Source organism: Microcaecilia unicolor, chromosome 8, assembly GCF_901765095.1.
Source record: "Microcaecilia unicolor chromosome 8, aMicUni1.1, whole genome shotgun sequence".
Classification (NCBI taxonomy): domain Eukaryota; kingdom Metazoa; phylum Chordata; class Amphibia; order Gymnophiona; family Siphonopidae; genus Microcaecilia; species Microcaecilia unicolor.
In genome coordinates this window covers 228,307,878-228,323,203 of record NC_044038.1, presented here as the reverse complement: position 1 = coordinate 228,323,203, position 15,326 = coordinate 228,307,878, and the positions used below count along the sequence as shown (strand labels likewise).

Genomic DNA, 15,326 nt, shown 5'->3' with positions numbered 1-15,326 from the left:
GTGGGGGGAGGGGGTTGGGGGCTCAGCACCCATGGTAAGGGAGCTATGCATGTGGGAGCGTTGTCTGAAGTCCACCGCACTGACCTCTAATGTGCCCAGTTGGTGTCCTGGCATGTCAGGAGGCGAGTGTACTACGAGTCCTGGCCCCTCCCATGACCAAATGGCTCGGATTAGGACATTTTTGAGCTGGGCGATTTTAGTTTCCATTATCGCAAAAAAAAAAAAAAAACGCCCAGCTGAAAAACGTCCATTCTTTCGAAAATACGGTCTATCCCACCTCTTCACGTACCCGTTTTCGGACATAGACGCCCATGGAGATAGGCGTTCGCGTTTGATTATGCCCCTCCACATCTTTTTTGAGATAAGGCAACCAGAATTGAATGCAATACTCAAGATAAGATCACACCATGGAGCGATACAGAGGAATCCCTTTCCTAATAATTACTAGCATCTTGTTTGCTTTTTTGTTCGCCGCCACACACTGGGCAGAAGATTTCAGTGTACTGTCTGCAATGACGCCTACAACTTTTTCTTGAGTGCTGACTGCTAAGGTGGACCCCAGAATCAGGTAACTAGGATTTGGATTATTCTTCCAAACGTGCCTCACTTTGCATTTGTCCACGTTCAATTTCATCTTTGCGAGCAGTGTGTGTGTTCTTTCGAAAATGTGTAGTCTTTCGAAAGAGTGTGTGCTTCTTCCAAGCGAGCTTGCACTTTTAATCACGTTGCTCCCATGACAACATAAGGAAAAAAAAACCCAAACAAATCCAACATTCACAAAGCTGACATGATAATAACACAAAACGAAAACTAACTGCACGCCCTTCCCTCAAAACAATTCATAAATCTTGAATACCAGTCTTTGGATTACTAGCCTTGATCCTTGACTCAGAAATCTCACAAACTCAAATGTATTGTAGCCATTAAACAGAAGGTTAATGGACCGTGAGAGTGGAATTATGAGGTCTGAATGATCTGTTGCTGCAAAAGATTAGGTTGGGATCCTTTACAGGAGCTGATCCTTCTAAAATAATCCTACTACAAGGATAATACACTCTTTTACTGTACTTACCTGCCATGGTTTCTCTCTCTCTCACTCTCCCCCCCGGTTATTTCCTTTCTTTTCTGATACTAGCTTACAGACAGACTCCAAAATTGTATCTGATCCAGCAAGTATTTTTATAATGCAACCTCTCCTGTAATTAGACCAGAATTTAAATGAGCTGGGTGAGGCCTGCAGCACTTACAAAACAACGGCTGAAAACTTTCCACCTACGTTGTCCTTTGAAGTTCTACGTTTCAAAAGGCTGTGCAGTCCTGGGAATTATGCTGCATTTGATATTTAGGATTTGGGGGAGCAATTCTATAAAGGGTGTTAGGCACCCAAAATCTAGGTGCTAGTCTGGTATTCTATAACAGCACATTTGTGTGCCTAATGCGTTATAGAATACTAGTGTGTCCACAATTACACACCATCACATACGCTTGCTGTATGGCAGGTATAAATGTGAGCATCTAAATGCAGCAGTTAGACGCCTAACTGAAAGTATTCAATAAAGCGCCCACTGAAATAGTCAGAACGCCCGTGACCCACTCATGCCCTCCCCGTGAATGCCCCCTTTGCAGTTACATGCTAGAACACAAAAGGCAGATTTTCAAAGCAGTGGCGTAGCCACAGGTGGGCCTAGGTGGGCCAGGGTCCACCCACTTAGGGCTCAGGCCCACCCAACAGTAGCACACATTTAGCGGTAGCTGGTGGGGAGCCCAAGCTCCGCCAGCTGAAGATTTCCCCCTGATGGTAACAAAAGCGCTATTCTCCGTGATACCGGCACCTGCACATGCTAAGTTTTCAGCGCATGCCTGCTGCAGACTGCCATGGTGGAAAGAAGCGTTTTCCCGCCAGCTGAGATATTTTTTGGGTGGGGAGGGGGAGGGAGAACACTTGGTGCCCACCCACTTCTTGTCTAGGCCCACCTAAAATCTGTAGTCTGGCTACGCCCCTGTTTCAAAGCACTTAGACTTACAAAGTTACAGGGCAACCTATGGAAGTCTAAGGGGCCCTTTTACTAAGCTGCGGTAAAAAGGGCCCTGCACTAGCGGCGGAGGCCATTTTTGTCACGCACTGAGGCTTTTTTTTTACCACAGCTGGTAAAAGGACCCAAAAAAAGACATGGCCATGCGGTAAGATTGATCTTACTATGTGGCCATGCGGGGGAGGGGGGAGGGAGGAGAGCACTTACCACCATCCATTGAGGTGGTGGTAAGGTCTTCCATGTTAACCCAGCGGTAACTGGGTAGCAGGCGGCGCTACACGCTTAACACCGGGTAACCCCCTGCGGAAATATGTTTTGAATATTTCCATTAGCGCACTGGAAATGCCACATGCTGGGGGGGGGGGGGGAGGACAGCCACCGGTGCCCGCATTGGGCCGGCAGTACCTCCAGATTGGAGCATGATAAGACCATGGTGGGCTTGCTGCCGCTTAGCAAAAGAATCCCTAAGTGCTTTGAAAATGAGCCCCTTAGGCAGGGGTGTGCTGGTAAATTTTTAACAACAGGCTCTTTCTCCGGACGTAGCCAGCTGTGCAGTTGGAAGGGCCAGGGGTGGCCAAGGGGGTGGGGGAGGAGCAACATTTGCCTCTCTCTCCTCCCTCCCTTCATGTGGGCATGCTAGGCATACCTTTGCTGGCAGCCAATAAATGGACTGCCACCACTCACAACGTCTTGCTCTGAGCAGCATGCTGGAACTTCTCTCACATGCTCGAGAAGTCCCAGCCTGCTGCCCAGAGCTGGAAACAAGGAGCGGGGAGCAGCAGTAGTCTATTTACTTGGCTGGCAGGGCTCAGCATCCCCACCAGCAAAGTAAAAGAGAATTCAGCAGGGGGCCCAAGCCCACATTTTGGGAGCCAGTTATTAAAGTAGCCATGGAGGGCCCTACTTTAACAACCGGCTCCCAAAATTCTTAAAAACTTAACAACCGGCTCTTGCGAGCCTGCTCCAGCCTGCTCCAGCACACCACTGCCCTTAGGTACCAAGTTATAGAATAGCACCTAAGTATGCTTTGAAGCCTGACTACGTTTTCCCTCATTTTGACTCTTATTTACCAGCAACTTCTGTTTGAGCATCAAAGGTTAGGTGTCTGATTGGTGCTTTAACGTTTGGCATTGTATATAGAGTTACACCCTTGGTGGACCTGGTCAGGGTGTGTCAGAGGGAGGGGAATTTCATGGGGCCTGCTGAGGTGTGTCAAGGGTGGGAGACTAGGATAGATTCTGCTGATGAGTTTCGGGGGATTTGGGTGGACTTGTCTCTTGGTGTCAGGAGGGTGTAGGGAGTTGGAGGGTTATATTATGGATCTTTTTTTGGGGGGGGGGGGGGGGAACTGTTGGGATGGAGGAAGGCTATGTTCCAGGTGTCAGGTGATCTATATGCAGCCGTGACAGCACATGGTACCTTACCATGCGATAATTATAAGGTATTATTCACACCCATGTCCTGCCCCCTAACGCTGAAGTTGTTACCACACAAATTAGTTAGCATATGTTAATATACACAGTAACTGCTGATCACACTTTTCTTAACAGGCCCCGTAATTTTGCTCATCTGGTTGTGCTTATAGATATTGTGACAAAGCTAGCACTCGGGGCCCGACAGAGAAGCAGCTAATCCCTGAACTACGGTTCCCAGAAGCCCTTGCAAGTAGGAGAGAGGAGGGTAGGCCCAAAAGGGTGGAATGGATTTCCAACCCCAGCAGGTGGAGCAGTGGCTCAGTGCTAGGGGTGCCAGTTACTCCCTTCCCCACTAGAGGGAGAAGGGGAGGTGAAGCTCAGTCCCTTAGCTGCATCGCCATTATATAATTCCCTCCAACTGTGAGAGGAGAGAGAGCGATTTCCGCGTGGCTCCCAGCCACCAGGAGAGAGAGGAAACTGATTGAGAGAGAAGCTGCCATGGAGTAGGTGGAGGACGGAAAGGGCCTGCCACTGGAGCTTCCCTGGGGGGGAAGAGTAAGCTGCCATGGGGTGTGAGAATGTAGATGTAACCCTGACCAGCACATGAAGGCAGTGTGAGAGGCCACAGGGGTGTGGTGCTGTGAGGTAGGAGGAATGTTGCCAGCCCTGTTTGGTACAGGGTTCTCCTGGGTGCTGTGAAGAGGACAGGGGCATTAAGTAGTGGTTTCCTTTGAAGAGACTGTTTGTGAAAGGGTTGAATTATTTATTTATTTATTTATTGCATTTGTATCCCACATTTTCCCACCTATTTGCGGGTTCAGTGTGGCTTACAATACATTGTGAATGATGGAAATACAATTTGTTACAACTCGGTTATGGATTACATTGTGAGGAATTATGCGAAGACAAAGTCCAAGTATCGTTAAGGGAATAGAACAATGGAAAAGAACAATGGAACAATGGAAAGAAACAACGGGAAACTGATAGGGCAACAAAACAATAGTAGGAGAACATTTTTCTGTGAGTAAAGGTATAAATGTGGTAAAATTACGGGGGATGAGAATTCAGAAGAGAATGTATTGATGCATTACTAAACCGTGTGTGTGGACTTCATGTGTTTTGATCCTTTCAATAAATTTTATCAAAGAGATGAGTCTTCAATGATTTGCGGAAGTTGGTTAGTTCGTAGATCGTTTTCAGGTTGCGTGGTGGTATATTCCAGAATTGCGTGCTCATATAAGAAAAGGTTGATGCGTGCAGCGCTTTGTATTTTATGCTTTTGCAATTAGGGAAGTGGAGGTTGAGGAAAGTTCGGGATGATACTGGACATGTCCTCAAAAAGAGGACATGTCCAGGAAAATCCGGACATATGGTAACCCTGCATAGCAGCAGCAGCAGTTAGAGCACAATTGACTGCTTGAAACTGAAGTGCGTAGGATAGCCTGGGCTAAGGTAAATAGGCTGCTTGAAGGAAAGTTCTGCTATGTATGTTATTTCAGTGCAGTCTCAGAGCTTGTTCACATTTTCAAACTAAAATGATAGCGGGGATGGGACGCCTTCCCTATGAAGAAAGACTAAGGAGGCTAGGGCTTTTCAGCTTGGAGAAGAGACGGCTGAGGGGAGACATGATAGAGGTATATAAAATAATGAGTGGAGTGGAACAGGTGGATGTGAAGCTTCTGTTCACGCTTTCCAAAAATACTAGGACTAGGGGGCATGCGATGAAAGTACAGTGTAGTAAATTTAAAACAAATCGGAGAAAATTTTTCTTCACCCAACGTGTAATTAAACTCTGGAATTCGTTGCCGGAGAAAGTGGTGAAGGCGGTTAGCTTAGCAGAGTTTAAAAAGGGGTTGGACGGTTTCCTAAAGGACAAGTCCATAAACCGCTACTAAATGGACTTGGGAAAAATCCACAATTCCAGGAATAACATGTATAGAATATTTGTATGTTTGGGAAGCTCGCCAGGTGCCCTTGGCCTGGATTGGCCGCTGTCGTGGACAGGATGCTGGGCTCGATGGACCCTTGGTCTTTTCCCAGTGTGGCATTACTTATGTACTTATGTTTTGTTAGTAAATGTACTGAATCTGAATCTCTTTGGATCTGGGTTATCTTTGATCTTATTCTGATGCACTGATCGCACTCTCGAAATTCATTTACTGAATGTTAGCGTCTTGCCCATAGCAGTGGAAGTTAGACCACACTTTCTTTTCTCGCTGGAGGTGAACTTTTAATGCTACTGGGGTTGAGCTGTTGCTTCTCCTTTTGCTGCCAAAGCCAGTGAACTGCTTCCAGGGCCGGTTTTAGCAAGTGCGGGGCCCTGTTCAGACCAATTTGGTGGGGGCCCCATCCTAGCCCTGCCCCTGCCCAGCCACGCCCCCACCCTAGCTCCACCCCATTGATAAGCAAAAATAATATAGATATATGAAATAAAATAAAAATGAAATGAAAAGATATACAATAAAATAAAGTGATGTGTAAAATATAATATACAATATAAAAACATATAGACCACCAAGGTATTAAAATCGTTTAAAAATATATACCACAACTCTCTGACTCAAGAAGACTCCGACTCTGTCTGTCACTCTGTCTCTGACTGGCTGCGGCTGGAAGCTCAAGCTCAAGCTGGAACTGGAACTCTCTGAACTCTCTCTGCCCGTCCCGCACGGCCCGCCCTTGAAGAAGGAAGTTGTCGTGGGGGTGGGCCGCATCATCAGTGGCAGACCAGAACTGTCTGTCACTCAGGAGGACCGAGCAGGACGGTTCTGCTGCTCTGCTGCAGACAGTCTGCGGTGCTCACGCACGCAGCACGCGTCGTGACCATCATGCCAAGCAGCCCAGGGGGGTCAGAGGTGCGGACTCATTCAGGAGGAGAGGTACGGTCCTGAGCGGCCACTGGCGAGCAGGGCCAGGGAGCGCTGCAGCCCGGCTGCTGCAAGTCTCTGGCAGGCAGCCGGCTCACGCAGTCTGGCTAGGTCTGGGTTGCGGGTGGTTGGCAGCGGACTGTGAGCGCTGGTGCGGGAGCGGATGGTCGCCTCGGCCTAAGACCAGCCCTGGCTGCTCCTTTTGCTACTGGATGTGAGCTTGTCTTCCGGGCCCGGGAATGGGCCAAGGTTTCAGCAACCACTGTAAACAAGAGAACAGTTTCTGCTGTAACCGATACCCTGCAGAAAGGGTTTTTTTTGCAGAAACATGCCAAAAACAGCTTTTCGAGTTGGCTTTGGCACTAAACGAAACCGAATTTTAGTCGGGCTCTAGATTTATACCATGTTCCAGGTACGTATCCATGAAAACTGTGGTCCATGCATATTTGCAATTTCATAAAACAGTCTGTGACAGAGTTTGATGGGGGGGGGGGGGGGGGGAGTGTGCATTATAGATAAACTAAGGGTCCTTTTACTAAGGTGCACTAAAAGAATTGGCTGCGCTAGTGTAGGTGCGTGTTTTGGACGTGCGCAGATCCATTTTTCAGCGCCCCTCTAAAAAAACCCTTTTTTAAATTATTTTTTCCAAAAATGAACGTGCAGCAAAATAAAAACTGGTGCTCATCTATTTTGAGCCTGAGACCTTACCGCCACCCATTGACTTAGTGGTAAGGTGTCACACAGTAACCGTGCGGTAATCATTTACGCACATAGAATGACAATTACTGCCCGTTTTCCACTGCACGCAGGAAAATAAAAATTAGCGGACACCCAGAAAAAAAAACAAAATTACTGCTCGGGCCACGCGGTATCCGGGCGGTAACTCCAAATTGACACGCGTAGGATGCGCGTACGCACCTACGCGGCTTAGTAAAAGGGTCCCTAAGCATCTAACTCCATTGATATCTCTCAATGAGCACAGAACCCAAATCTCAGACTCTGTCAGAAGGGATCCCACTAGCCGCATGCAAAGGATCCTAGGTCGTTCCTGATTCTCTGCACTGCTACGTTGCCTATAGATCACTTTCTGTGCACGCATTTAACTCTTTGTGGGGCGATACCTTTTTATTTTTTGTTTACCTAGGTGTGTCCCTATGTGATTTCAGTGACCTGCTGTGACATGATCCAGGTTAGCATCTCTTTGTAACACACCCAGACAAAAACAAAAGGCTACCTTGATGCCAAAGAAAGCAGAAATGTAGTTCCCACTGCTACTTTCAAGGAAAACCATTTTAAAAAGCTATTTCTCCAGGTAAGACAATGTTTCAGACGCAGAAATGTCTTTTTATAAAAATGGTCTCTCTCACCTCCCGATGCGCAGGTAGACAGGACCGTCCCAATCATTAGGCAAGAAGTCCTTCTGTTCAGTTGAAGGAGAATGGAATGGCGTCGTGTACGTAAAATATGCAACGGGGAGAATGTTTCATTTATAGATACCAAGAAAATACCTATAGTTAAGGAAAAGGTGAGAAAACTTGAGGATCAGGAGGGACTTTGAGTCTCGAAAGCTACAGAAAGATGTAGTGGAGGAGAGGCCTAGTGGTTAGGGTGGTGGACTTTGGTCCTGGGGAACTGAGGAACCGAGTTTGATTCCCATTTCAGGCACAGGCAGCTCCTTGTGACTCTGGGCAAGTCACTTAACCCTCCATTGCCCCATGTAAGCCTCATTGAGCCTGCCATGAGTGGGAAAGCGCGGGGTACAAATGTAACAAAAATAAAATAGATACTATTGGAGATTCTACATGGAATGTTGCTACTATTGGAGATTCTACAGTGGTGGAAATAAGTATTTGATCCCTTGCTGATTTTGTAAGTTTGCCCACTGACAAAGACATGAGCAGCCCATAATTGAAGGGTAGGTTATTGGTAACAGTGAGAGATAGCACATCACAAATTAAATCCGGAAAATCACATTGTGGAAAGTATATGAATTTATTTGCATTCTGCAGAGGGAAATAAGTATTTAATCCCTCTGGCAAACAAGACCTAATACTTGGTGGCAAAACCCTTGTTGGCAAGCACAGCGGTCAGACGTCTTCTGTAGTTGATGATGAGGTTTGCACACATGTCAGGAGGAATTTTGGTCCACTCCTCTTTGCAGATCATCTCTAAATCATTAAGAGTTCTGGGCTGTCGCTTGACAACTCGCAGCTTCAGCTCCCTCCATAAGTTTTCAATGGGATTAAGGTCTGGTGACTGGCTAGGCCACTCCATGACCCTAATGTGCTTCTTCCTGAGCCACTCCTTTGTTGCCTTGGCTGTATGTTTTGGGTCATTGTCGTGCTGGAAGACCCAGCCACGACCCATTTTTAAGGCCCTGGCGGAGGGAAGGAGGTTGTCACTCAGAATTGTACGGTACATGGCCCCATCCATTCTCCCATTGATGCGGTGAAGTAGTCCTGTGCCCTTAGCAGAGAAACACCCCCAAAACATAACATTTCCACCTCCATGCTTGACAGTGGGGACGGTGTTCTTTGGGTCATAGGCAGCATTTCTCTTCCTCCAAACACGGCGAGTTGAGTTCATGCCAAAGAGCTCAATTTTTGTCTCATCTGACCACAGCACCTTCTCCCAATCACTCTCGGCATCATCCAGGTGTTCACTGGCAAACTTCAGACGGGCCGTCACATGTGCCTTCCGGAGCAGGGGGACCTTGCGGGCACTGCAGGATTGCAATCCGTTATGTCGTAATGTGTTACCAATGGTTTTCGTGGTGACAGTGGTCCCAGCTGCCTTGAGATCATTGACAAGTTCCCCCCTTGTAGTTGTAGGCTGATTTCTAACCTTCCTCATGATCAAGGATACCCCACGAGGTGAGATTTTGCGTGGAGCCCCAGATCTTTGTCGATTGACAGTCATTTTGTACTTCTTCCATTTTCTTACTATGGCACCAACAGTTGTCTCCTTCTCGCCCAGCGTCTTACTGATGGTTTTGTAGCCCATTCCAGCCTTGTGCAGGTGTATGATCTTGTCCCTGACATCCTTAGACAGCTCCTTGCTCTTGGCCATTTTGTAGAGGTTAGAGTCTGACTGATTCACTGAGTCTGTGGACAGGTGTCTTTCATACAGGTGACCATTGCCGACAGCTGTCTGTCATGCAGGTAACGAGTTGATTTGGAGCATCTACCTGGTCTGTAGGGGCCAGATCTCTTACTGGTTGGTGGGGGATCAAATACTTATTTCCCTCTGCAGAATGCAAATAAATTCATATACTTTCCACAATGTGATTTTCCGGATTTAATTTGTGATGTGCTATCTCTCACTGTTACCAATAACCTACCCTTCAATTATGGGCTGCTCATGTCTTTGTCAGTGGGCAAACTTACAAAATCAGCAAGGGATCAAATACTTATTTCCACCACTGTATATGGAATGTTGCTATTCCACTAGCAACATTCCATGTAGAAGGCTGCGCAGGCTTCTGTTTCTGTGAGTCTGACGTCCTGCACGTCAGACTCACAGAAGCAGAAGCCTGCGCGGCCACCTTGGTGATCTGCAAGGGCCGACTTCTACATGGAATATTGCAAGTCACTTAACCCTCCATTGCCCCATGTAAGCCGCATTGAACCTGCCATGAGTGGGAAAGCGTGGGGTACAAATGTAACAAAAATAAAATAGATACTATTGGAGATTCTACCTGGAATGTTGCTACTATTGGAGATTCTACATGGAATGTTGCTATTCCACTAGCAACATTCCATGTAGAAGCCTGCGCGGCCACCTTGGTGATCTGCAAGGGCCGACTTCTACATGGAATATTGCAAGTCACTTAACCCTCCATTGCCCCATGTAAGCCGCATTGAGCCTGCCATGAGTGGGAAAGCGTGGGGTACAAATGTAACAAAAAAAAAAAAAACTAACAATTTAAAAATCGAAGATATTAATGTAGCCACAGGCTGGAAGAGAGGCAAAGAGCTGAAGCTAGAGAAATGAGGGAGAAAGAGATCCAGTGGGAAACCAGGCTGTTCCACGAAGATGGAGAATGTTGGGTTTATAATGAGCCATGTTTGAAAAGAGTTGTAGTGAGTAAGCATTAAGTAGTTTACAGAAGAAAAATAAAATCCACAAACTTTCATGCCTTGGGACAAATCAAAGTAATGTTTACACCAGTGTTGCCATGTTCTTTTGATTTCAAAATCTACTGTGACTGAACACCTCCTCTTTCAGTCCAATCATTAGTCAGCCTAGGTGAACCTTTAGCCTCTTCAAGTAGATTTCTGGCCTTCGTACGTTTCCCTTTCCCCAAGAGTTAAATCATTAAACTCAACGATCAGGATCATCCCATAGCAACTCCATAAGAGGGTCTTTTATTTTACAAAAGCGTGCTAGCATTTTTAGTGCACGCTGATCATTAGCATGTGCGAAAAATACAATAAAGAAAATGTTCCACTCAATGTGGAAACTCAAAAGAGTAAAACCTTTCTTCCCAAGAGAAATATTCCGCAGCCTGGTACAATCAATGGTGCTAAGCCACCTAGATTACTGCAATGCCGTCTACGCCGGTCGCAAAGAACAAATCATTAAGAAACTCCAAACTGCCCAAAACACAGCAGCCAGACTCAGATTTGGAAAAGCGAAATACGAAAGCGCCAAACCCCTAAGAGAAAAACTGCACTGGCTCCCGCTAAAAGAATGAATTGCGTTCAAAATCTGTACCCTGGTCCATAATATCATTCACGGTGAGGCACCGGCATTTTTGTCAGACCTCATAGACTTACCAACCAGGAACGCAAAAAGGTCAGAATGCACATTCCTGAATCTCAGCTACCTCAGCTGCAAAGGAATTAAATATAAATCAACATACGCATCTGGCTTTTCCTACATTAGCACGCAACTATGGAATGCACTACCGAATGCCATAAAAACAACGCACAACCTAACAATCTTCCAAAAATTACTAAAAACCAACTTGTTCAAATAGGCATACCACAATTATCCATCCTAAACACCAGACAACGAAACTCTTCCAGAATTAAACAAAACCGAACTCTCTACACCTGACTGCTTCAATAACTAATGACCGCGAATACACTTCCACCTTATTTCTCACGCCGAAATGAACTGCTTATCTTATTTAATTTATGATTTACTCTACCATCTATATTCTTAATGCAATACCATTTTGAGGGGCATAATCGAACGCGAATGCCCATCTCCATGGGTGACTATCTCCGAGGACGGGTATGCGAAGGGGGCAGGACAGACTGTATTTTTGAAAAAGATGGGCTTCCATCTTTTGTTTTGATAATACGGTTGGTGCCGGGCAAATGCATCAGATTTGGGCGGATTAGAGATGGGCGGTATCGGTTTTCAGCGATAATGGAAACCGAAGCCGCCCAGCTCAAAAACGAACACATCCAAGGCATTTGGTCGTGGGAGGGGCCAGGATTCATAGTGCATTGGTCCCCCTCACATGCCAGGACACCAACCGGGCACCCTAGGGGGCACTTGTAAATAGTAAAAAAAACCAGTAAAATACTTCCCAAGTCCATAGCTCCCTTCCCTTGGGTGCTGAGCCCCCCAAATCCCCCCCCCCCAAAAAAAAACCCATTCCCCACAACTCTACACCAGTACCATAGCACTTATGGGTGAAGGGGGGCACCTACATGTGGGTACAGTGGGTTTAGGTGGGGGTTGAGGGCTCCCATTTACCACCACAAGTGTAACAGGTAGGGTGGGGGGTGGGCCGGGGTCCACTTGCCTGAAGTCCACTGCACCCACTAACAACTGCTCCAGGGACCTCCATACTGCTGTCAGGGAGCTGAGTATGACATTTGAGGCTGGCATAGAGGCTGGCAAAAAAAGTTTTTAAAATTCCTTTTTTTTTGGTGGGAGGGGGTTAGTGACCACTGGGGGAGTCAGGGGAGGTCATCCCCGATTCCCTCCGGTGGTCATCTGTGCAGTTGGGGCACTTTTGGGGGACTTGTTCGTGAAAAAAAAGGGTCCAAAAAAAGCGGCCCAAATTCTTGCTTCTGCCGCCCTTCTTTTTTCCATTATCGGCCGAGCGCGCCCATCTCTCCTCGGTCGATAAACACGCCCCAGTCCCGCCTTCACCACGCCTCCGACACGCCCCGTCAACTTTGTTCGTTCCCGCAACAGACTGCAGTTGGAGGCGCCCAAAATCGGCTTTCGATTATACCGATTTGGGCGCCCGCGGGAGAAAGGCGCCCATCTCACGATTTGGGTCGAAATATGGGTGTCTTTCTCTTTCGAAAATAAGCCTGCTTGTATTCCTCATACCGGAAATGGCGATCGCCACTACGGCATAATGTAAGCCACATTGAGCCTGCAAAAAGTGGGAAAATGTGGGATACAAATGCTACAAATAAATGCTCAAGACTCCCATAGGAATATATGGTTTTCTCCTTTTTATCTGTTCCCTTCTCCACTACTGCCAACTCCAGACTTCGCTCCTTCTGTCTCGCTGCGCCCTACGCCTGGAATAGACTTCCTGAGCCCCTACGTCTTGCCCCATCCTTGGCCACCTTTAAATCTAGACTGAAAGCCCACCTCTTTAACATTGCTTTTGACTCGTAACCACTTGTAACCACTCGCCTCCACCTACCCTCCTCTCCTCCTTCCCGTTCACATTAATTGATTTGATTTGCTTACTTTATTTTTTTTTTTGTCTATTAGATTGTAAGCTCTTTGAGCAGGGACTGTCTTTCTTCTTCTATGTTTGTGCAGCGCTGCGTACGCCTTGTAGTGCTATAGAAATGCTAAATAGTAGTAGTAGTGAAAAAAATAGCATTCATTGTTGTCTGTCACAAACTTACGCTTTGTATCCAGCTGTGAAATTCTATGGCAGTAAGATGTCAGTTCTTTGAGAATACGAGAGAATACGAGAGTGAAATAGGTTTATACCTTCTTCTTTCCACATAGTCCAGACAGTCACAGGCCAATTTTTGGGATAGAGGCTAATGCAGTAATTGTTGCATATTAAATAGTATACAAGTACTTGACCATCCTTGACCATCTTTAAATCTAGACTGAAAGCCCACCTCTTTAACATTGCTTTTGACTCGTAACCACTTGTAACCACTCGCCTCCACCTACCCTCCTCTCCTCCTTCCTGTACACATTAATTGATTTGCTTACTTTATTTTTTGTCTATTAGATTGTAAGCTCTTTGAGCAGGGACTGTCTTTCTTCTATGTTCGTGCAGTGCTGCGTACGCCTTGTAGCGCTATAAAAATGCTAAATAGTAGTAGTAGTAGCATTTGTAGCTCATGCTTATTTTTAGCATGCCTTTATAAAAAGGGCCCTAAAAGTACCTTACATTTACTGTCCCTCCAAGAAGCTGCCACCCTAGGCGACGGCATAGCCTTGCCTGGCATGACAGCCTGCAAATTTATCTGGACAAATTTAGATACTCCATCCTTTTCCAGTAACTTGTGTGATAAGATATGCCTACCTAAGAAAGCTTTGTACTCTGGTCCACAAAATAATCTATGGTGAAGCCCCGGATTATATGATTGATTTACTTGATCTTCCGGTGAGGAACAGAAACAGATCATCTCGTAATTATATGAATCTTCATTATCCCAGTTGCATTGGTCTTAAATACAAAACCACTTATGCGTCTAATTTCTCCTACTTAGGAACGCAGATGTGGAATGCATTATCGAACTGTGTGAAAACGCTGCATGATCATCAAGACTTTGGGTGCTCTTTAAAGACCTCTGTTTTGTAAGGCCTACCCTACTGATGCTACTCAATAGACTCTACATTACATTGCCTCAAAGGACCATTTTATTCCTTATTATTTTATATCTAATTTTACACATGTACCCCCTCCCTTACCTGTCCCTATTTCTTATTGACTTGTAAGCCACATTGAGCCTGCTTGTGTGTAGGAATGCTGCAAATAAATAAATAAATAAATAGAATGTTAGGTATTATTAGGAAAGGAATGGAAAACAAAAATGAAGACGTTATAATGCCTTTGTATCACTCCATGGTGCGACCGCACCTCGAATATTGTGTGCGGTTCTGGTCGCCGCATCTCAAAAAAGATATAGTGGAATTAGAAAAAGTACAGAGAAGGGCGACATAAAATGATAAAGGGGGTGGGACGACTTGCCTATGAGGAAAGGCTGAAGAGGCTGGGGCTCTTCAGCTTGGAGAAAAGACGGCTGATGGGAGATATGATAGAGGTCTATAAAATAATGAGTGGAATGGAACGGGTAGATGTGAATCGCTTGTTTACTCTTTCCAAAAATACTAGGACTAGGGGGCATGCAATGAAGCTACAAAGTAGTAAATTTAAAACGAATCGGAGAAAATATTTCTTCACCGAACGTGTAACTAAAATCTGAAATTCGTTGCCAGAGCATTAGTAAAACCAGTTAGCATAGCGGGGTTTAAAAAAGGGTTGGATAGCTTCCTAAAAGAAAAGTCCATAAGCCATTATTAAAATAGATTTAGGGAAAAGCCACTGCTTCTTGCCAATATAAGCAGCAAAAAATGTATTGTACTGTTTTGGGATCTTGCCAGGTACTTGTAACCTGGATTGGCCACTGTTGAAACCAGGATGCTGGGCTTCATGGACCTTCGGCCTGTCCCAGTATGGCAATACTTATACACTTAATATATTCTTGTGAATTTAACAGCGCAGTAGGCTTGTGAGCCAGAGCAGTGGATTCACAAATATTTACAGGTTCTTTTACTAAGCTCTAGAATGCGCTTACCACAGGTTACAATGACTTCTCGCAGAATGAACTCAGGCATCCTGCGGTAAGTTTTGGACCTGCATGCATAAACCACACACTAAAAAATATTTTGCAGTTTTTCTGGGAGGAAGCATGTCTGGGGCATAAAGTCAGCATTTCCGCACTAATCAGTTATCACATTTACATTTATTTATTTAACACATTTATATCCCACATTTTCCCACTTAGTTGCAGGCTCAATGTGGCTTACACAATACCGTAGCGGTGGGCTCCGGTTCA

The 15,326-nt window shown here is 45.8% G+C and overlaps 1 protein-coding gene across 2 annotated transcripts in view; it reads right to left on the bottom strand.

Annotated features, from left to right (window-relative positions):
• LOC115476654 (protein-glutamine gamma-glutamyltransferase E-like) overlaps window positions 1–15,326 on the bottom strand; it is a 92,225-nt gene that overhangs the window by 75,823 nt on the left and 1,076 nt on the right. The window contains exon 1 of one of the 2 annotated variants that reach the window (XM_030213143.1): window positions 1,073–1,158. The exons of the other annotated variant lie outside the window; for it this stretch is intronic. Coding sequence (XP_030069003.1) covers window positions 1,073–1,079 — 7 coding nt within the window. The 5' untranslated portion in view covers window positions 1,080–1,158. Of the gene's footprint in view, window positions 1–1,072; window positions 1,159–15,326 lie in introns of those variants that run through there. 2 annotated transcript variants of the gene reach the window in all.